The sequence below is a fragment of the Paramisgurnus dabryanus genome, chromosome 22 (genome assembly GCF_030506205.2).
Source record: "Paramisgurnus dabryanus chromosome 22, PD_genome_1.1, whole genome shotgun sequence".
NCBI classification, from domain to species: Eukaryota; Metazoa; Chordata; class Actinopteri; order Cypriniformes; family Cobitidae; genus Paramisgurnus; species Paramisgurnus dabryanus.
Window position 1 is genome coordinate 25,003,185 of NC_133358.1, and position 23,004 is coordinate 25,026,188.

At 37.3% G+C, this 23,004-nt stretch overlaps 1 protein-coding gene across 1 annotated transcript in view; it reads right to left on the bottom strand.

The window, feature by feature from the left end:
- col11a1a (collagen, type XI, alpha 1a) overlaps nt 1-23,004 on the bottom strand; it is an 83,101-nt gene that overhangs the window by 32,434 nt on the left and 27,663 nt on the right. Inside the window, exons 12-40 of the mRNA XM_065258485.1 lie at nt 20,486-20,560; nt 20,026-20,109; nt 19,567-19,623; nt 18,631-18,684; nt 18,472-18,525; nt 17,252-17,305; nt 17,050-17,103; nt 16,090-16,143; nt 15,961-16,005; nt 15,759-15,812; nt 15,642-15,686; nt 15,299-15,352; nt 14,525-14,569; nt 14,266-14,319; nt 13,556-13,600; nt 13,343-13,396; nt 13,218-13,262; nt 12,536-12,589; nt 12,325-12,432; nt 12,163-12,216; nt 7,920-7,973; nt 5,175-5,219; nt 5,029-5,082; nt 4,889-4,933; nt 2,306-2,359; nt 2,151-2,204; nt 1,825-1,878; nt 1,625-1,732; nt 157-246 (exon numbers count right to left, since the gene is read on the bottom strand). Coding sequence (XP_065114557.1) covers nt 157-246; nt 1,625-1,732; nt 1,825-1,878; nt 2,151-2,204; nt 2,306-2,359; nt 4,889-4,933; nt 5,029-5,082; nt 5,175-5,219; nt 7,920-7,973; nt 12,163-12,216; nt 12,325-12,432; nt 12,536-12,589; nt 13,218-13,262; nt 13,343-13,396; nt 13,556-13,600; nt 14,266-14,319; nt 14,525-14,569; nt 15,299-15,352; nt 15,642-15,686; nt 15,759-15,812; nt 15,961-16,005; nt 16,090-16,143; nt 17,050-17,103; nt 17,252-17,305; nt 18,472-18,525; nt 18,631-18,684; nt 19,567-19,623; nt 20,026-20,109; nt 20,486-20,560 — 1,701 coding nt within the window. The remainder of the gene's footprint in view (nt 1-156; nt 247-1,624; nt 1,733-1,824; nt 1,879-2,150; nt 2,205-2,305; nt 2,360-4,888; nt 4,934-5,028; nt 5,083-5,174; nt 5,220-7,919; nt 7,974-12,162; nt 12,217-12,324; nt 12,433-12,535; nt 12,590-13,217; nt 13,263-13,342; nt 13,397-13,555; nt 13,601-14,265; nt 14,320-14,524; nt 14,570-15,298; nt 15,353-15,641; nt 15,687-15,758; nt 15,813-15,960; nt 16,006-16,089; nt 16,144-17,049; nt 17,104-17,251; nt 17,306-18,471; nt 18,526-18,630; nt 18,685-19,566; nt 19,624-20,025; nt 20,110-20,485; nt 20,561-23,004) is intronic.

The window sequence follows — 23,004 nt, forward strand, 5'->3', positions numbered from 1 at the left end:
AAATAATGAAAAGTTTGCTTTTCTAAGGTTATACGTCCTATTAAAGCCCTCGTAGAGGGTACTGATCCAACTTTGTGGCTGTAATGAGCCAGAACTGCTGCGTAACTCCCTACAAGAAAATTAGGATTTATTGCTACGATAAATTTGCCATCTTACCGTCGCTCCAGGAAGACCTCGCTCTCCCGGGAATCCTCTCAATCCTGGAGGTCCGTCTTTTCCAGAAGTGCCCTGAGGACCTGGATCTCCCTGCGAACAGACAGTCGACAATGGTTTAACCATTTACAATTTTTATTCCATTAAAAAATTAACAATGAGTGCAAGTGCTTAATACTTATTATACCACAGTCTTTTTGTTTTTGTACATTTTTGAAATCATCTGTTGCACTAAAGGTACTAGCAGTGGTAGGTTAAAGGCGGGGTGCATGATTTTTCAAAAACACTTTAGAAAAGGGAGTCGAGCCCACTACAAAAAAACACACTAGTAGCCAATCAGCAATAAGGGGCGTGTCTACTAACCGACATTGTCGCCTGGGTTGCGTATGTATGGGGCGGGTCTATCAAAAGAAGGTACAGATTCTTTTAGGTAGGGGCGTGTTTGTTGTTTAGGTGATTCAAATATCAACATTGGCTTTCACGGATCATGCACCCCTCCTTTAATTCAATTAGTTTAAATCATAATTCTAAGTCAAGTGAGTTGAAAGTCTTCTTATGCATTCTTTCAAATTGTCATTGGTCAGGAAAACAGATAGTCCCGCTCCCCAAACTTTTTTTGAGCCGATGATGCAGCAGTACCTTAATCTGGACACTTTAACAAACTAAGAAATAAAAAACAGAGCTACAATGTTTACACTTTAGGGGGAATGATCCTACGAATAATGTCAGATGCGAACCATCTTGCATGTTATGCTGGGATAGGAGAAAGTAAGTACCAAGTTTTAAAACCAAAATGCTTTTTCTTTATTCCTTGGCACAAGTGCAAATCTATCGTTGCCTATAACAACCCAGAATAGCCGACAAGTACTGTGATGTGCTTTAAGGGTCCAACGAGTGCCTTAAAACAGTAAACTTCAATCAGACGAACCCTTTATTCTTCAACAAAGTGGATACTTGAGAGTTTCGAGAGAGAAGTTGCTAAAACCGTAACACAGTTATATCGGCCTAAAAAATTCAATGTTCACTTGACCTCCATGCCTTACAATCCGTTGGATGGGCTACCTTCTGATTGGACCTCTGAATAGCACTGCACTAATGTCATATGTTGCTATTAACAAGAGGAAACCAATCAGACTGCAGAAAGACTGCAGCACTTTCTGCCCCCAGGGCGTTCGCTCACATCTGACGTCCCGTCTGAAGTGGGCCGATCAAGCTGATTAAAGTGTCTCCATTCAGGAGTGACAGAAATTGAAACTGGGATAGGAAGGGTGAATGCTCAGAGAAATTCAGTGTGGATTTTCAAAAGCACATCTAGAAATATTTTCGACTCTATTTGGGAAGTGAATTCAACCATTCTCCATAGCATTGACTTTATAACTAACACACTAAAAAAAACAACTTTTATTTGACTAGTTTAAGAATACTAGAATACTATTTTTGTTATATTTTTTTAAACTGTAAAGACACTCACCTTTGCACCTTCTTTTCCAGCAGCACCTGGAAGACCTTGCTCTCCAGGAGGACCAGGGGGTCCAGGATGTCCTCTCTCACCAATGGGGCCAGTCTCTCCTGTAGGACCCTTTCAAGACATTTAAAAAAGACATTTTGTTATCTTAACAGGCAAAAACTTTCACACAATAAATATCGTACAAATAAATAACAAAAACTTACCTGAGGCCCGACAACACCTCCAGGTCCAGGTGGGCCAGTTTTGCCTTGGAATCCCTGGAAACAAATTCAACAGCAATAAGTATCTGAAATAACCCTGTGACCAATAGCAATCTCTATCCAATCATCCTTCCATCACAACAACATTTCTCTTGGGCAGACACCAAAGTTTATAACTCCTTCAGGTTTACACGTAAATCTAGCGGTTTTATATGAGACTATCCACACGCTTGAGCACCTGACCAATGATCTGCCATTTAAACTATTGCTCATGTACATGTACAGCTACTGTTGATAGGGGACAATTTCGGGTTTAGGAGCAGATTTACCGTCTCTCCGCGCTGGCCGGGGTGACCGGGCAGCCCGTCTTTTCCAGCTGGTCCCTATAAGAAAGAGATAAAACAGGATGGTGTTAGTTACATGATATATACAGTATTAACATGAGATTAAATTTTACATTATCTAAAAGAGCATAAATACTTACAGGGGGGCCTTTTGGCCCTGGGAAACCAACAGGACCCTGGGGCCCTTGAGGTCCCTAAAAAATAAATTTAGTAAAAGTAAGTTAACTCATTCGCCGCCAGCCTTTTTTTGAAAAGTTGCCCGCAAGCTTTTTTGTGATTTTCACATAAGTAAAAAAAAATTCTAAAAATATTTAAACATACAAATATAAAAATATATCAAATTAAAAAACAGACCCTCTGCTTTCAAACAAACAATAAACATACAAACAAAACGGGGAAAAAAATGTTTCATCCCATCTATATTTTTTCTCTGCTTATAAACTCTTAAAGGAACAGTATGTAGGATTGTGGCTAAAACTGGAATTGCAATAACAAAACTTGTGGCTAAAACTGGTACTGCAATCAACCAACTAGTGGCCAATACACAAAATGACAACATAAACATCAGTTGAGGGCTGCAACTCCACTTTTTAAATGACAATATCCTGGCCAGACCACTGTTGTCAGTGATATAAGTATTTGAAATGAAAATGATTTCTAAATGTCTAGTGACATATCAGCAGGGGCGTCATGCACCAATTTTTTTTAAGGGGGCACAGTGTCAACAGCTCCCAGAAATTTGTGTATACACAGACATCAAACGAAATATTATAGAGCTTTCAGTCTTTTCCATGGCACTTACATTTCTAACAATCTGAAAACCCCTGCTTTCATGCAAAAACCTCCAAAATAAAAGTGATGACTAACTTTCATATCAAATACTATTCAATCGGAATAATGACACATTTGCATCATATTCACATCTGAAACGGCATGTTTTATCTAAGTCTTAATGGCTTGTTTAATTGTGTCATTAATGCATTTTGCACAACAACTACATTATCATATAAAATTTATGTAATTTTAAATCCATAAAGTATATAAACAACGAAAATGACATAAGCTATAGCCACGTGATTGATTTTAATGTTCAATAATGATTTTAAAAAATATGTTTAGATACAATTATTAGAGGAACGGATTTTTGCATTAAATTTTACCTCATGTGAGCATGTGAGATTCCGCGCCCGCGTGAACTTTGGCGAACTTTGGCGTTGTGCCAAGAAGATGAATCTCTGCTAATATAACGTTGAGACGGTCACATTTAAAACCATACATTTTCTACACAGAGAAGGTTAACTGCACATTACCGTACTGGGGTTTGGAAATGTTGTGAGCGTTTCTAACACGTTTTAATTCCTCAGATAGCCAAATGCAGCAGCAAGCCAGCAACAGCAGAGAGCTCGTGAGCGCGCCCAGACACTGATGACGTCTGCGACTGCGCTCTGACTGCAGCGGCAGCTGCCGCCAGAATAAAAGTAATGTAACATGATCAAAACACGATCAAAACGGCGAAAATCTCCGAAAAGTGACAAGGATGCAGCACAGAATGTATAATATTGTGCATATTAACAGATTAAAAGTCAAATAACAGATTAATGGAAGCTTATTTGATTTTGAGGTTGGATGCAAAATCCATTGGCTCAAAAAAACCAAGGGGGCAGGTGCCCCCTCAGTTTGAATGGGCATGACGCCTCTGCATATCAGGACCATTTTATGATTAATTGATATAAATTTCTTACATACTGTTCCTTTAAAAATGTTTTTTTTATATATATTTTATTTGTAGCAAAAAGCTGAAATAATTGCATTTTTGTAAAGGAATTTTGTTAGAGATCAGATTTAGAACGATTATAAAAACAAACGCAGTGTAAAATACATTTTTTTTGCTTCAGTTTTTATAAATTAAGGAAGTGCACCATCTGATGGATAATCGCGGTATTACAGATAACCCTAAAACCTCATCAGTAACACGGTTTTTTTAATACAAATGTTTTCTCTTAAATCACGAGATATCTCGTCAATGGCGGGGAAAGGGTTAATAAATCAGGACAAACGCAAGATCATCATACTGCTATATCAACAACAAAAAAGCCATCGATTCATAAACTATCCACTCCATCGCGTTTTTAACTCCCTAAAATTACTTATTTAAATTTTTTTATTTAATTGTAATTAACTACTACTCATCAACTCCCATGCAAACCAGGAGTTTGGGAAAAAAGTACAATATATGCAATTTCCTTAATTTTATAATGCACCAAAAGAAGCTCACACATGTGTGTCCTTGCACAATGACAATAATGTTTACTGACCTAAGGCTAAATCATTTTTATTAAAATCTTAGTAAAAAGAAGCTGTGTTTATAAAAACTCAAAACCGTAATAAATTATTATGAACCAAAAATATGTTAAAAGTCTAATCCAACAACAGTAAAAAAAAATCTTAAAATTGGCAGAGGAAAAAAAAGAGGCAAAAGGGCAGAAACAAGCAACACACTTGAACTACAATACGTTTGCAGTCGTCTAATGCTCAAGAGCTTTTTATAAATCTATAATAGTTTCTAGATGAAAACACGGGTCTGTTAGAGAGTCCTCTTATCTGAAGTTCACCCACATGCTGAGGTTTAAAAAAGCATCTCTCTCAAGCTCTACATCACCTTACCGACAGCACTATGGGATGAAAATGGTTTTTTGATGCAATGCATTCTGGGTAACACTTACTCTCTCACCAGGTGGACCAGGTGGGCCATCATTGCCTGCTGTGCCCTGTGAGATAATAAGAGAGAACATAAGGACTGTTTCAAGGTGGTGACTTACAAAAATAAACCACTTTAAGGTTAACGGTGTAAAGTAAGTTTTACCTTAGGGCCGGGTTTTCCTGTTGGACCTCTGGCACCACGACCCCCACGTGGACCCTAAATGTTCACCATAATATGAGTGAGTGATTGTGCATGAATATTTATGCATAAAATAAAAACGGTAGGGGAAACGGATTGGTCTTGCATACCGTTGGACCTCTTTGTCCTCTTGGACCGGATTTTCCTGCCAAACCCTTTGAAAGAAGATAAATGAGTGTAGTAAATATTGAGGGTGAATCGAATAGCCGCACACAGCAAATCCAATTGCCGCAGTTGTTGAAGTTCTTTTTGCCAAGATGAAATGGCAGTGTGAGGGAAAACAAGCATTCCCTTCCCTTAGGATTTCTGTGTGCCACAGTGATATTTGTTTCAGATGATGTGTAGGTGTATTACAATCACACAAACCACTGGGATTTTGTGCGAACTGTAAGAACCAAACACTTGGAAAAATATCAGCGCACTTTAAATTTAATAACAAACTCACAAAGGAACGTATATATGCACAGGTGCTCACATATATGTCGTATTGTAAAAAAAAGTAATCCGATCGAAGTAACACATGGGTTTGGGAAGCTGCATGAGGTGCCATAATGATTTATTTTTTTGCTGAATGTCTAAACTGGATGAACAATTTAAGTGAACATGTGTTGTTGTTTTGTAGTTTCCATCTGTTGTGGGAAATGATCGAATTTCTGTCAAGTATCAAGCATTGCTGTGGTATTTGTGCTACTGTTTGGATTTGTTTTGCCTCGGGACGGGTGACAAGGGGGTATAGGGGGTCACTAAATGTGTCTGTAGTAAATCTGTAGCAATTATAATTTTGTACTCTTTGAATTTGTTTATATAAAGGACAAGTTTGGTATTTTACACTTACAGCCCTGTTTTCAGATTGTTTAAGATGAAATAGAGCCGTTTTGACGGAAATTTGGATGCACAGGAACAATCCTTCCTAAAATGTATTAAACTTTCATTTACAAAGACATGAAACTCACCAAGTGGTCAGCGGTGTTCACTGATATGCTCACACAAAAATCGCTGCAAAAGATGCTTTCCAACAGGTTTTATCGTAGTTTTTGTCCAACTCCATTGACTTGTATTAGATGTGCTCTGAGGTACGGTATTACTCTGCGCCGGGAATGTTGTTTCTATTTTTGCAATTGGCAATGGCGGATTAGCGCCACCAACTGGGCTGGAGTGTCTGTTATTCAAGCTCTCAGCGGAAGAATATACGCGTGTGAGGCGTTTGGAAAAATAGGTCCACAAGTTTTCAACGAATGCTAAAACACCTGTTGGAAAGTATCTTTTGCAGCGATTTTTGTGTGAGTATTTCAGTGAACACCCCTGACCACTCGGTGAGTTTCACGTCTTTGTAAACGAAAGTTTAATGCATTTTAGGAAAGTTTGTTTCAGTGCCCCTATACACCCATTTTAGAGGTGGGAGGTGAACATTTCAGTCAAAACCGTTCTATTTCATCATAAACAATCTGAAAACAGGGCTTTAAGTGTAAAATACCAAACTTGTCCTTTAAGACCCTACACTGCAAAAAATGATTTTTAAGAAAAAAAAAAGTCTTAGTATTTTTGTCTTGTTTTCAGTAAAAAAAAAAAAAAAACATTTTTAAATTAAGATGCTTTTTCTTGATGAGCAAAACGACTCAAGAAAATAAGTCTAGTTTTTAGACCAAAATATCAAATTTAAGTGATTTTGTGCATAAAACAAGCAAAAATATCTGCCAATGGGGTAAGCAAAAAAATCTTGAAAATTTTTCTTAAACAGTAAATTCAAGAAAAAATTTGCCAACCACATTTGCTTGCTTTATGCACAAAATCACTTACATTTGATATTTCTGGTCTAAAAAACTAGACTTATTTTCTTGGGTCATTTTGCAAAAGCATCTTAATTTAAGAATTTTTAGATTTTTTTTATCGAAAACAAGACCAAAATGCTAAGAAATTGTTTTCTTAAACATTTTTTTTTGCAGTGTACCTTTAAGTTAAAACACGTAGGGGTGGTTTCCCGGACAGGGATTAGCTTAAGACAGGACTAGGTCTTAGTTTAATTAGGAAATATACCTCGTTTTAGCAAACATGCCTTACAAAAAACTTTACTGGCATGCATTTTATGGCAAAACATAGGGCACTGATGTATTTTTAGATATGTCAGTGCAAGTTGTTTTCAGTTTGGACAGTTCTTACATTTATTTTAGCCTAGGACTAGTCTAATTCCTTTTCGGGAAACCGCCCATATATCTATTATAATTTGTATTAGAAAGTGAAGTTAAATACAAGCATGAATATACAGTTAAATATAAGCAAAAAGTGACATTACAGATAAACAAAAAAGCATCCGTGAATGTAAATATTAAAGGTAAATGCTTATAAAGATAAACAAAGCAATAGTAAATGTGAATGTAAACATTAAGGGGTGGTTTCCCGGACTGGGATTATCTTAAGCCAGGACTAGACCTTAGTTTAATTAGAAAATATAACTAGTTTTAACAAACATGCCTTACTAAAAACATTACTTGTGTGCATTTTGAGGCAAAACATAGGGCACTGATGTATTTTATGATATGTCAGTGCAAGTTGTTTTCAGTTTGGATAGCTATAGGACTAGTCAAATACCTGTCCGGGAAATGTGTAATCCCTGGGTGACCGTTCACCCACTTCACTGTCTGAATGTTAATAATTTTCCAGATGAGCCATCAATGCTGAATCGCCGTAAACTCAACCGTTTCTGCATCTTTTGTAGTGACATATTGATTTGCGTCCATGTTTTTGTACAAAGTCATCATACAAATCCTTTCATAAAAGGAATCAATCGGCCTCTTTCATGCGCTTGTTATAATGCCGCGCGCACTTTACACAAAGCGGCCTGGAAGAATCCATCTTACCCTGGCTCCTTTCTCTCCGTTGGCTCCTGGGAATCCGGGGAAACCGGTCGAACCCTGCGAATCAAAGGAAAAGACTTATGAGAGGAACGAAAGGCTTGCAGGACCTGCATATTAATGAGCGACGAACTCCCAACTCTCCTACCGATTTCGACAGTTAAACGCCATTACAATCTGTTAGCATTAGCGTTGTTGGCCTAGCTACACTTCCAGAGTTTTAAACAGCAGTGAGAGTTTTTGTCCCTGTTGTTGGCAAGTGATTTTATTAGAACAATTTACATTCTGAAAGGTGGGCTGAATGTGTATGATATATCCCAACAGTATGACTCTCTATTTGCTATTACGTTGTTTTGTTTAGACTAACCGCGGCACAGGTAAGGGAATAAAATAAAAAAATGAAAAATACACTTTCATCAACAGAAACAGAGGACTCGATGTAAACAAACTCTCAAACATCAGATAAACAGGGATTAAGAGTCACCGGTGATGAGTCTTAATCGCTTCTCATGCTCACTTTTAGTTTTCTCTCTTCTGAACGCAGTAAATTAAAAATAGCTTACCCGTACTCCTCAGTCCTGGCAGCAATATAAGCATTCGAGAAGGAAAATCAATACACTGTTTTACACATTCATTTTAAAGCCTCAGAGTCGGGCCCTGCAGAAATCAGTTTTGATTACCACAAAGGATGCTATGAAACTTTAAAGGTGAAATAGTGACGGATATGCAATGCCACGCGATAGTCTGAAGCCAGTTACCACTCAGACAGTGATGGCTAGTCCTCAAAAGTGCACTTCATGATAATTTGAGAGTTGGCAGGCTGTTCGAATCCATTCCTGACCGGCGCAGAGATGATGGCATGTCGAAGTGCTTGTAATCACATCACTTGTCTATCATTCATTAATTCTGTGAAATAGTACCCGGTTTATGGGATTTTAAATCTACCACAGAGTCAGCACATCCGTGAGAACTGGGCATTGTTCCACCCAATCCAAGAGTAGCTTGAAATGTAAAGTGTAAAATTCCTGGCACACGAAATGGCACCTGTTTTCCTTAAACACTTGATCAACCAATGCCACACGGGCTCATTGGAATTCTACATAACCTGAAATACGGTGATCATTATTGGCATATATTCTTCAGGTCATGCTTGTGTGACGGATAAAAGTCTGATGTCTTTACTGTCCGGATTGATCGTGTTCGGCCGAGAAATTTTTGGTTCCGGAAACATAGTGACGACTTTGAAAAGGGACAGCAATAAATAATCACAATTTGGGCGGCTAATTATGGGAAATATAGACGGTTTCATCGGACGCACATGATACACGTCTGGATCCAAACCTTACTTCCGGTTTCGTTTTTTAATGGTCTGACTATTTGCTAAACTGATCTCTTGTACAAATGCCTCCACGAAAATAACAAATGTTTTGGTTTCCTAGGTAATCTATGTGTTGTTTTTTTGCTTGTTATATAAATAAACTACGTTTAAAGAACTTTGTTGTTATTTATTCTTAGCGGAGTTTACCGAAAGTTACGTGCGGACCGCGACAGCCACTTGTTTATGTTGTAACTGCTGAAACAGTCTATAGCATGTTTTCATTTTTAATGCATTTAACGCACCCGATCAAGCCAGTGCTACATAATCACAAAAGTTTAATCATTTCCTTTGCTTTTTGACCATACCTATTTAAATAGTTAACCACAAGACGCAAAACAGATCTCAATGCAGTGCTCATATGCTGTTTAAAAAGTTTTATGTGTGTAACTGCGTGTATCTAAAGCTAGTGCCCAGAAATCCTCCAGGGCTTCAGACAGCGCACAAATGCTACCTGAGCATGAGCGTCAAAAGTGTGGGTGGGTCACCCCAGAACAATAACATTAAAGTTTATATGAAATAAACTCATTCCCCGCAAGCATTTTGTTTCACAAAATCCCTTCCAGGAAAATGTCTTATAAATATATAAACATACAAATATATCAAATGAAAGAACAGACCCTCTGCTTTCAAACAAACCAACAAACAAAACGGGAAGAAACTTTCCTATCTTCATTTGTTCTCTTTTTATAACCTCTTAAATATGGGTAGGTTTCTTCAAAATGACAAAATTTTAAGCAAAAAGCTGAAATAATTGCATTTTTGTGAAATGAAACAGATTCAGAACTAAGATCAAAACATACACAGAGTTTAAAATTAATTTAAAAAAAATTAAGTTAAGCTTAAGTTTTTTAGAAATTGGATATGAGCGCCATCTAGTGTATAATAGCAGAACTACAGATTACTGTAAAAACTTATCAGGAAAGCGTCATTGTCAGGGAAATGTTTTCTCTTAATTGACGAGATAACTCGTCAATGGCGGGGAAAAAGTTAAAATAAAAACGGTAATTTGTTTTGGAATATTATGGTATTTTTTTTACAAATGACTGTAAGCTTCATTTTTTTTTAAATGTATTAATCTCCTCCCCTCCCCTCCTTGAAACAATCTCTCTTTACGTCCGGTCATATGGTATAGCAGGTGGACGGGGTCCGGGAAAAGATCGCAGCGATTAGCAATTAGCAACACAACCCAACTTATCAATTCTCAATGGACAAATTCAAGTCCAGCTCTACGTTTTATTAATTTCAGAAGCCATTTTCATGATTAAAATGTTCATTTACATGTACATTCTATATAATCCGAACAGAACCTCCTCAATCTATTGATTAGGGTGTTTACATGAAGGCTTTTCAATACTATTGAGCTGTGCGGCGCGTTTGTCCGCATATGACTATAAAAAAGTACCAAATCGCACAAATCTACTTAATAGAGACAAGCAGGTTTTAATTTGTGTATGTCCAAATTAAATCCAGCGTCAAAACGGACATAAGCAAAATGCCTCGATATGTACCAGGAGAAACATATTTCAGGTTATGTAGAAATGTAGGCAGAGGTACGCAAGGCGAGTAACTGTGCGTTCACACCAGACGCGCTAGAGGCGACAAAAACACGCTATTCGCGCATAGTTGGACACTTAAACAATTCACTTCATGGGAGGGGCTTCTGCCACTCCGCTCGCTTCCTGTAATCACGTCACTACTAGAGCAAGCTCCTGTTTGGTTAATGCGGCACAAATATCCACCAAAGTTCAGATTTTTTAACTCCATCACAGGATGCCTATTTGCATCTTTGCATAACTTAACATGTAAATCACTCGTGCTTGCCGCCTCTGGTGTGAGTGCACAGTAAGACTGTGTTGAAAGAATGGGTTAATTATAGCTGACTATTCGCATGAAAATTCCTAAAAAATTATACACATCATTATGTAAAGCAGAGCGGTATGATCTCATTGGAAGCTTGCCGATTTCCAGCGACCGTTGCTGACTGGATGGGGAGTGTTCAGCGATGCAACAATGTTAAGAAAAGTGTAACTTTTGACTACCAGTGGAGTTCACAACATTCGTCTCTTGTTTAGTTACTGGATTGGACGGTACTGGTGGTCACTGGTGGTCTGAATGAGGGGTAAGGCATTTGGTAGATGCGTATATCTACAGTAAACTCTAAAAAATGCTCAGATGTTTCAACCAACATTTGGTCAAAATATTAACAAATGCAACCATTTGGGTGAAATTAACCTTTGCTATATACCCAAACATGGCTATATTTCAGATTAATTTAATTAAACGCTTAGGTTAGTCCATATTTTACCCAACCATGGTTTAAAACAACCCTGCATTTTAAAAGATTAATGCTACATAAAATTTGATCAATACATGAACGGTTGAATCAATCCAATGACTGGTCGAGCCACAGGGAAACAGAAATACACAATGTCTTGTACAAGATTTAGCAGGTTTACCAACAAATGCCCAGCTGAACTCCCCTAGGTGCACTAAAACAGCCCAAACTAAGTAAACTGTGCTTCTGTAACACAGTCAGAGGGTCTCCAGATCTCCAAGGCCACATCAGGGTCTGGTTCGGGGCCGAATTAAATCAGACTGGCTGCTGCTGTTGTCGATAAAAGCCGCTGAGGTCTAACGCAGGCATCTGTACTCAGATATGTTCTTGTAGCTTGCGTGACCAGCATCCCCAACATCGAGGGAAACAATCTTGGCATGCATTGTCCATAGTAAAAAAAGCCTTTCTCAGTGCTCAATGCATAATTCATTCTCATGAGGGCATTAGTTCATGCTAATGAGAGAAGTTGTTGTCTAGCTTATAAGGGAACAAATCGTGATGTAGGTACAGGTGTCGTGTTTAATATGAGCGCGTACCTTTGGCCCTTGACGTCCTGGATAGCCAGGTAATCCCGGAACACCAAGTTTGCCCTGTTGGGAAAAAATCCAAGGATGTATTTGGACAAAGGAATCTTGTGTGATTTTAATACACAGAACACAAAGTCCACATCTCAGCTTCAGTAAACCGTAGAAATGTACCTTTTCTCCTGCAGGGCCCAAGGGACCAATTTCACCATTGGGGCCTGCGCGACCCTTCGGGCCCTCAGGTCCGTCCTCACCTCTGGGGCCGGCCAATCCGAGCTCACCCTAAACACACACACAAATCAAGCAATCAGAGCTGCCCGCTATTATCTATGCAGTAAAATTAGCATGGGCTGGATGCCAAAGTGGCTGAATGTTGTATATTTACCCTGTCGCCTTTGAGACCCATGTCTCCCTTGAAACCTGGGAAACCGTCTTCACCCTGAAAAGCAGAATGAGAGAAAACGGTTTAATTAACAGAGACTTCAGGGAAATCTTGTAGAAGTGATGAAGCTGTAGTTTATGCATATAGATAAAGAAGCTTGGTCATTGCTTATAGTTGTACTACACTCCCCCCTGGTGGCAATAATGTAGTATTGCAGTAAAGTAAACCCCAGTCTCCAAGTAACTATATTGTATTAAAATTTTCTTGCATGTGTTTGTGTGCATAATGGCATTTGTGTCACACTTCACAGTAATGCTTTATGTGGCTTTGGGCGCTGCTAAACCTCTCACCCTTGGCATGATGGCACTTAAGCATCACATCCACGGCGTATCACTGCATTTCATATTCAAACCATTTCTATTAAGAATCCCGCTGATTAGTTTCAAAATTTGTTGATGGTATGAACAAGAGAGCATTGCACGGATTTGGATGTAATCAAACGATACAGAGTGATTTTAAGTACATAGTAAGTGTTATGATCATTCAGCCTATCTGCATGATTAAACAGCACTTGATATGATGTGAGTATTTTGTGGACACTTTCAATGCTCATTGTGCCATTAAAGTTACGTGACACTAATAACATCTACAGTAGCTGATGGATTTAGCGTGAATATATACGCACCTTCTCTCCTTTGCCTCCCTTTAGACCGCGAACGCCATCTGCACCCTAAAAAACGAAAGGTATGTGATTACACAATTTTACTTTACACAAGCACTCTTCTCAATTCAACACGCGGACTGTTTTACCTTCACACCGCGAGGGCCAGGATAGCCGATGGGCCCTTGGGGACCAGGTTGGCCCTGAGAATGACAACAGAGGAATATTATGAAATATGCATTGTGAAATCAAAATATATATGACTGAATTAACTTAAAAAGAGCTTTTCGGGTACAATTTGAGACTTAATTTGATATTGACATCATGAATGAGAAGAAAATTTAAAAATGCTGTGTGCTTACCAAAGCACCTTTCTCTCCAGGTGGACCCTCCTTTCCAGGATGTCCCTATAGAAAGACAGTAGATATGAATTTTGTGAGTAATGTGTGTGTGTGTTAGCTGCAGTGTTTGCTTTTTTAATTTTAAAACATTATTTTATTGGTGCTTTCTCTTTGATGAGACTTTAAATGAATGATCGATCAACCTGCATTAACCACAAAAGCATTAAATCACATTTTTTGTGTTAGCAACTATGAATAATAATTTCTTATATTATGGGTTCCAATTGTGAATTGAGGCAATTGTGTATTGTAGTAAAGGTGATGTGCTTTTTGTAAAATAAAATAAAATAAAATAAAATAAAATAAAGGTAGACAATTGCTAATAGCTGTGAATGAGAGCTTTCATAAACATGTGTCTTCTCAATTGTGATAACTTTTTTGATATAGTCTACTCAAAACTTTTTGGTTTTACTTGTTGATTTTATTTATTTTTTACTTGTTGATATGTTTTATCATTATTTAAAATGTTAACATACATAAAAGAAGCCAAGCTAATATATAAAAAAAATATGTAATGCCCGCGGGCACCATATTATCATTGTTAGCATTCAAAATGTGCATAAAGGTAAAAATCTGGTTAAGGTTCTTGTAAAAGTCAATTTGCAAGCTGGCAATCCAATGTGAAAAGATCATATACTATATATTTTTCAAAAGTGAGATCCTATACTTACAGGAGGTCCATCAGCGCCAGGCAATCCAGGCAAACCGGACCTTCCATGAGGACCCTGCATGGAGAAATGATGCAAGGTAAGTTTAACGCACAGAATCCCAAATCATATCTTTTATGAAAAACAATATACACTGTATACACTGTATCATTTTACAATTATTTTAGTTAACTAAAGCCCCTTATTTTTTAATAATCAGTACAGAAACACCTGACTTGCTGTATAATAAAAAATCTATAAAGACATTTATTGACATGCTTACTTTTTCTCCTGGCGGCCCGATGGGACCCTGCGGACCTGGAAGACCCTGTACAACAAAAAAACAGACAGAAAATCTCAAGCTTTGTCGCCGTGGAAACAGGGTGGGGAGATACAGGGGTACGTTGTGGTAGAGAGCTGCCCCTTACTGACGACGTATGCCAAATAATGGACTTATTGTACTGCGACTGTGTGTCTATTGGCAGGATCACCAGTGTTTGCATAGCGTGTCTGAGTGTGTGTGTGTGTGCAAACACAAATGTTTACTGTGTGTGTATTTACAGCCGCTGATCTACTGTATTTGTGTATATAACAGTGTGCATGTGTGTATCCGTGCGTGTATGTTAGCTCTAAAGAGAAATCTGAGATGACTGATCTGACCACTGCTGGTGGGACTTTATGAATGAGACGCTTTCTCAGACCAGCAAAAATATTTTACTGCATCGTCTGAGCCTCAATGAGAGAGAGAGCCATTTGAAAACAAGCATTCAAAAATAAATCTGTCTGGATAATAACTCATTTTATCTCTTATTTAATTCGCCAAAATCAATGCACAAGAAAAACAGGTCTGGGACAATTAACAAATAATCCTCGGCATAAAATCCTTGTTTTATTATACACACTGTGAAGGGAGACATAGTGGATGGAAGAAATTACAATAAATGGACAGCAATAGGACCGGCTGGTACAAAGATCACGATAATGATGAACATAATTAGTTAAACGTCATATTAACTCAAGTTTGAACTCTCTATGTCTAAGATGTGTTTGTACTCACTTGTGTTCCTGGGATTCCCTGTTGTCCCGGAGGGCCTGGTTCTCCCTGTGGTCCCTATATAACAGAGAGATGGGAAGCGTCACAATGCTAGAATGTACAACAACACATCTGGGATCTACACAGGTTCATTTAAAAACATTTTCTACTGTTAAACTATCTGTAAGGACATGCATGATATGTTTATCCGTATTGTGAAGCAATTAACCCTTAAAGCTCACAGTCTTTTGGTTTGGCCAAGTGCACATCTTAAACACTAACCATTAGGCTAACACATAAAGATATATAGCTTCGCTGCTTTATTTTATCTCGGGAATGCTTAGGCTGTGTTAATCACATCTCTTACCATGTTTCCTTTGGGACCGTGTGGACCATCAACACCAGCAATTCCCTGCAGAAATCAACGGTGAGAGATTAACAGAAAGCCACCAACGTTCGCAAAATGATATAGAAAATCACTTACAGGCTGCCCGGGTGGCCCAGGAGGACCTCTAGGACCAAGCAGACCTCTGGGGCCCTGTGAAGATACAGAAGTTCAGATTACAGAGTGCAAATATTCTCAGGTGCATCATAAATAGACTATTGAGATCTACTGCCCCCTGGTGGCAAATTGGAAATAAATAAAAGTTAGTTTGTAACTAAATTACAATTAGGTATGCACTTACGCTCTCACCAGCCAGACCTCTCGGTCCGATTTCTCCATCTTCTCCCTGAAAAAAAAACCATGGAGTTATTTTTATAGTTAAATCAACAGATTTTTGAGGGCACTTCCGGTTTTTAAGAGAAGCACTTACCCTTGGTCCATCTTCTCCGGGAGATCCTGCGGGTCCAGGAGGACCATTCTCACCCTGTTAGAGATAGAAAAGAAGACGTTAGGGACCCTTTTTGGAGCCCATCAAAGGGAATGCTCAAAAAACGGTCCCAAGCTGTCACCGGAGCATATTGTACATATTTGGAAATGTGTGCTTTTTGAAAGGGTATTGCAGTGACATCTAGAGACCATTTATCTGTGCACGTTTCACCTTTTATCCATTCCTCAGATTTTCTTCAAAATCAATGTAGGAAATGTGAAAAACAAGTGCAAGCTGTATCTACTCATTACAAATGTATTATATATTTTGTATTACTATCTACACAGTCTGGTGCCTGTTTGACATCCTTGTTGTCTTGTGCCCTCATTATTTTAGTTGCTAACAAATAATGGCTGCTTGTTTTTGTGCATTTTAGACAAATGTATCTACTTTAATTATGGTAAATGATTATGACCTTTCCCAAAAGAAACATGGCATTTGAAGATAAAGGATTTGCATGTAGGAAACTACAATAGATGATGAAGAACGTCTCGGTTACGGATGTAACTCTCGTTCCCTAGGGAACGGAGACGTCACGTCCCAATTCGTCGGGCACGACGTGACATCGTAGTGACCGACTGAAAGGGAACCCAGTATTATTATGACAGTAGGTACACAAAGACAAACTTAACCCAGTAAAGTTATGACATTATACAGGAATAATTGAATCTGAATTTAATCGTTGACCAAAAGTATTTCAACACAGTATGTTGACAGTGTTGTGATTCAGCTACATGTCAGACTATCAAGAAAAGCACAAGTTGGACAAATTTCTTCATCTATTACTCATGAACCCATTCTTGACAATCCTGTCCATTTACTTTGACCAATTTCTGCCACAAAGACAAAGTTTTGAAGGGTTCCCCTGAGTTATGTGTGTGTGCCTTGACTACCCGTACTTACACGATGTCCCTTCTCACCAGGTAGACCTGGAAGCCCGTCAAAACCTCTGTCACCCTGTGAAGACCAGATAAAACATTTAAACATTTATCTCACAGTACGTATAAAATATAGACTGATGGGTGTAAGGTAGTATAGATTATAACTATTCAATTTGATTCTAAATATGTGAGTAAAGAATGAGAAAAATGTAGTTTTTTTGTACCTTGGCTCCTGACTCTCCAGGCATTCCCCGGGACCCATCGGCTCCAGCACGCCCCTGTCACAGACACATCAAAGATGATAACATTTAGAAATCATTATGTGTCCACTCACTAACCAGACACAGGGAATTCATGAAAGGTCCTAAATTATCCAAGTAGTATTTGGCTCATGGTTAACTGGTAGAGCATTGCATTAAGAGCTTAAAAGCTCATAGGTTCGAATCCCAGAGTTCAATGAATTTAAATGTAAAATGTATATGTTGCACTGCAAAAAATGATTTTCAAGAAAAAAAATCCTAGTATTTTTGTCTTGTTTTCAGTAAAAATATATACAAATTCTTAAATTAAGATGCTTTTTCTTGGTGACCAAAATGACCCAAGAAAATAAATCTAGTTTTTTTTAACCAAAAATATTAAATTTTAGTGATTTTGTGCATAAAACAAGCAAAAAAAATTTCTTGAATTTAGTGTTTAAGAAAAATGTTCAAGAATTTTTTGCTTGTTTTTATGCACAAAATCAATTAAATGTGATAGTTTTGGTCTAAAAGTACACTTATTTTATTGGGTTGTATTGCTAATCAAGAAAAAGCTTCTTAATTTAAGAATTTAAATTAAAGACAAAAATACTAAAAAAAATTTTTTTCTTGAAAATCATTTTTTGCAGTGTGTTAAAGGAAAACACTACAATTTTTCAATATTTTACTATGTTCTTACCTCAACTTAGATGAATTAATACATAGCTATCTTTTTTCAATGCATGCACTTTTATTCTTTCTACAGCGCCTCGTGAATGTGTTAGCATTTAGCCGAGCCCCATTCATTCCTATGGCTCCAAACAGGGATGAATTTAGAAGCCATCAAACACTTCCATGTTTTCCCTATTTAAAGAGTAGTTACATGAGTAGTTACACGAGTAAGTATGGTGGCACAAAATAAAACTTTTGTTTGGAGCCATAGGAATGAATGGGGTTAAATGCTAACACATTTACAAAGCGCTGTACAAAGATTAAAAGTGCACGCATTGAAAAAAGACAGGTATGTATTAATTCATCTAAGTTGAGGTAAAAACTTAGTAAAATATTGAAAAACGGTGGTGTTTTCCTTTAATCTTATGTTTTATAATATAGATTTCACAGGGTGTTACAATATGTAGGTGGACAGTTTTCAGCAACCATTTTTTTTTACACTTGATTTGGTGTTTACTTATAAAAGAAAAAATTACCCTCTTGCCGGGTTTGCCCATTTGTCCTGGTGGGCCTTGCATACCTCTTGGACCCTGTGTTGGATAGATACATAATTATGTAGGTATGTAAATTATTACATGACATGTATGTCTGCAAAATGTAAAAAATAAGCAATTTAACCGTCTCAACAATCTTACCTGAGGACCAGGATCTCCACTCTCTCCCTTCAGTCCAGGAGGTCCTGGAAGACCCTGAGGACAGACATCAGACATCATCAGATCCACCCAACATGTTTGTATTATAACACAGCCATTCAGTACAGTATATTACACTTCTGCATTGTATGCATACAAACAGCAGGTGGCAATCTTTCTCAGCAAATACAGCTCCTTACAGAGATTTCTTACAGAGTACTTAAGAAACATTGTAGTTGTTTTGGAGGATTGTCAATGTATTTTTAGCATCTGCATATGATGACTGAATGATGGTGCCCTTTCAAGTCAGACATATAATATTTTTTTTTCTGATTTAAAAGAAAATTTAAGAGTAGGCTAAGTTTGTGTCTATTCCTTAAATGCACCCTACAATAAAAAAAAAAAACTGGGAATAATTTGGAATTGTAAGTAATGTCTGCTTTAAAATTACACATCTAAGGATTCACAACCATCCTTCAAACAGTTTTCTCTTTGAGATAAATATTATAATTTTAAAGATCGCAGCCTGATTTATGTTTAGTCTTTCATGCATGTTAGTCCTGGTTTGACTACCTGTGTTGTTTCTTGTCTAGAACATTCATTTTTTTCCTATCTCTGCTATTAGTTTGTCGTATCTGAGCTGGAAAATTTCCTGCCTGAAGTGGTTTAGACTTGAGTCGACTGGCTGATCGTGTATCAACAGGTCTTGTTGAAACCAGCTAACAGTCAAAGGTCTTCTGCTTAATGGAGCACAAACTGAGCACTTGGTGGAGCAAAATAAGTCGAATTTTTTAAGTTACAAGACCTCAATATTTAGTTTCAGTGCATTTTATTGAATTGGTGTACTAAACTGGATCAAGTTTAGGGAATGTGGCTGTCTATGCACCATGCTGGAGCGAGCGAGACCCTTTCAGAGGTCATGGGGTAACTGAAACTCACCACAGGGCCTGATCTTCCTGTGAGACCCATAGGACCTGATGGACCTCTCATGGCGAGCTGTGGACACAGACCAAAGAATCAGAAAACATCCCGAATGATACATTTTCGGTGATAACAGTCAGACACCTAATGTCTTTATGAGAAACCAGAGGAGGTGGGGAAGTGTGCACATTTGTCAAAGACAGATATTAGCGCTCACACTAATGTGCAACACCTGTCGCCCCTCTGCGGGTCGTGAACCTTGCAAGTATTTTTAACCGTCGTGAGTCAAAAGACATTCTGCAGCTCCGTTTCACTCTTGTTTTAGCGCAAACAAGGCCAGACTAAATCTCTCCCCCGCCCTTTGACCTTCCACCCCTCCTTTTTCTTACAAACAGTAAAGAGTCGCCCACCTCCCCCCTCGGCAAACAGCTAAAATAGTGGAGCCATTTGCTTGCTTTGCCTATGTTGTGTACTCACCCGGGCTTGTGAGAGTATCGCCTGAGCCTGGGCTTCTTGAGCGGACACCACTGGACCTTTCTCACTGTCTCCACCGAAACGGAACTGCACGACACAAGCATGACATTCAGCATCACTTTTAACACTTAAAAACACTGTACTGTACTTTATGTACATTGTGATAGCATCGATGGGTTCGAATACCAGGGAACAGACATATTGAAAAATATGCATACATAGAAGTACTTTAAATAAATGAATTTATTTACTACAGTACACTAAAGCCCATCACTATAGTAAAATAAGGCACAGTACAGTGCATTAACTATATTAATGTTAAACTACTACACATCTTATCCATTTATAAACATTGCTGTGCTTATGTCTCTTGTTATACCTTTATGCAATGTGAAACTACTGTGCATTTTAGCTAGTGTTTTTTTATTTGCATGCAAATATATAGATGGTTTAGGGGTCTTACTGGCAACATCAGCATTGTACCAGGGGGGCCTGGCATACCATCCGCTCCGGGAAGACCAGCACGACCGGTTGGACCCTGGGGAAGAGAAAAAAATTATATAATTCAGTAACTTGACACTTGACAACACCCAGGTACGAGAATGGAGAGCAATGAGAGAGGGAGGGAGATCAAAGGATGGCAGAGAGACTTTAGGAGAGAGAGAGAGGGAGAGAGAGACCATTTATTATAGTAAAATATTACTTTTGTGTTTAAATGATTTTAGCTAAAGAGAAATGTAAACACTACTGCTACATGTCTAACAATATATTTACTAAATGCTGTATCACATTTTCACCTTTGCAGTTTGGGCAGATGTTAAATAGCATAAGTAACCATACTGCAAAAAATGATTTTCAAGAAAAAATGTCTTTGTATTTTTGTCTTGTTTTCAGTAAAAATATCAAAAAAATTTTAAGTTAAAGGAACAGTATGTAGGATTGTGGCCAAAACTGGTATTGCAATCACAAAACTTGTGGCTACAACTGGTACTGCAATCACACAACTGGTGGCCAATGCACAAAATGACAACATAAACATCAGTTGAGGGCTGCAACTCCACTTTTTAAATGACAATATCCTGGCTGGACCACTGTTGTCAGTGATATAAGTATTTGAAATGAAAATGATTTCTTAATTTCTAGTTACATATTAGGGCCATTTTATGATTACTTTATATAAATTTCTTACATACTGTTCCTTTAAGATGCTTTTTCTTGATGAGCAAAACGACCCAAGAAAATAAGTCTTTTTAGACCGAAAATATCAAATTTAAGTGATTTTGTGCATAAAACAAGCTAAAAAACTGCTAATGGGTTAAGCAATTTTTTCTTGAATTTAGTGTTTAAGAAAAATTTTCAAGATTTTTTTTTGCTTACCCCATTGGCAGATTTTTTTGCTTGTTTTATGCAAAAATTCACTTAAATTTGATTTGTTTGGTTTAAAAACTAGACTTATTTTCTTGGGTGGTTTTGCTCATCAAGAAAAAACATCTTAATTTAAAATTTTATTTTTACTGAAAACACGACAAAAATACAGACAAAAATATTTTTTCTTCTTGAAAATCATTTTTTTGCAGTGCATTATACTGCAAAAAATTACTTTCTTACTTAAAATTTTTGTCTTGCTTTCAGTACAAATATCTAAAAATTCTTAAATGTAGATGTATTTTCATGATGAGCAAAATGACCCAAGAAAATAAGTCTATAGTTTTTAGACAAAAATATACAATTAATTTGAATGTGTGCTTAAAACAAGCTAAACAAATCTGCCAAGGGGTAAGCCATTTTTCTTGAATATTTCTTGAATAAATTTTTATATTAAGATTTATTTTCCTATCCCAATGGCAATTTTTTTGTCTTATTTCACTTAAATTTGATATTTTTTGTCTAAAAACTAGACTTATTTTCTAGGATCATTTTGCTCATCAAGAAAATACATCTTGATTTAAGAATTTTTAGATATTTGTACTGAAAAAAACAACAACAAGAAAGTCATTTTTTGCAGTGTAGTCACTGTAAGTAACACTACAAATGTCTATTTTAAAGTTTCTCCTATCAAAGTGTTAAAGGAAATAGGAAGATCTTATTACCTAGAAAAGTGCAACTGTGTATTTTATTGAAATTAATATTTCTAAAGCATTTCTGCAAGCTGTAGTTAACTTCTTAAACTATTACTAAACTCTTATTCTTACTATTTAAATAGCGTTATCATTATATCAGATTTACCGATGAGGATATTGTGCAGTGGTATGTCTGTTAGTTTTATCAGTAGCGTGTGTGTGTTTGTGTGTGTGTGTTTTCAAAGACATGCGATATTCACAATATAAACCTAACATCAGAGTGCCAGACAGACTTTGGAGTGGGTGTGAGACTTTCTAATAATTATGCTCAAACAGTTTGAGACTGTAAACAGATAAATAGAGACCTAAACAAACAGATTCGGAGTGCCTAGGAATTGTTTGCTTGAATTTACTTACTAAAAAATAGCCACTTATTCTGATGCACTTAATATATCATATATTTCCAATTTTTGACAGATAGAAAGTTTCACCAACATTTAACAATCGTGTGATTAAAAAAAAATAAAAAATAGGTTGCCGTTTTACATCCGGATGTCAAGAGGAAATGGTGTAAATGTAGCCCTGGGGTCAGGACTCGGCCATGACCCTGTTCAGAATAAATTAGCATTATTTATTTGTTGCTGACATGTCTTTATGACTTTTTACAACTGACTAACACAATAAATCTTCTAAATCCATTTTGTGTTTCTGTTTTCTGTCTCTTAGCAATGCAAAAAAAATATTGGTGCTAAATAGCACTAAAAGCTTGAAATCATATGGGAACCATTTTTAGTGCAATATAGCACCTAAGAAGAACCATCCGGGGGTGATAAAGCACCACTATAGCACCAGATATGGTTCTATATACAGGGAGCACAATATGGTACTACATAGGTGCTATATAACACTTATAATGGTTCCC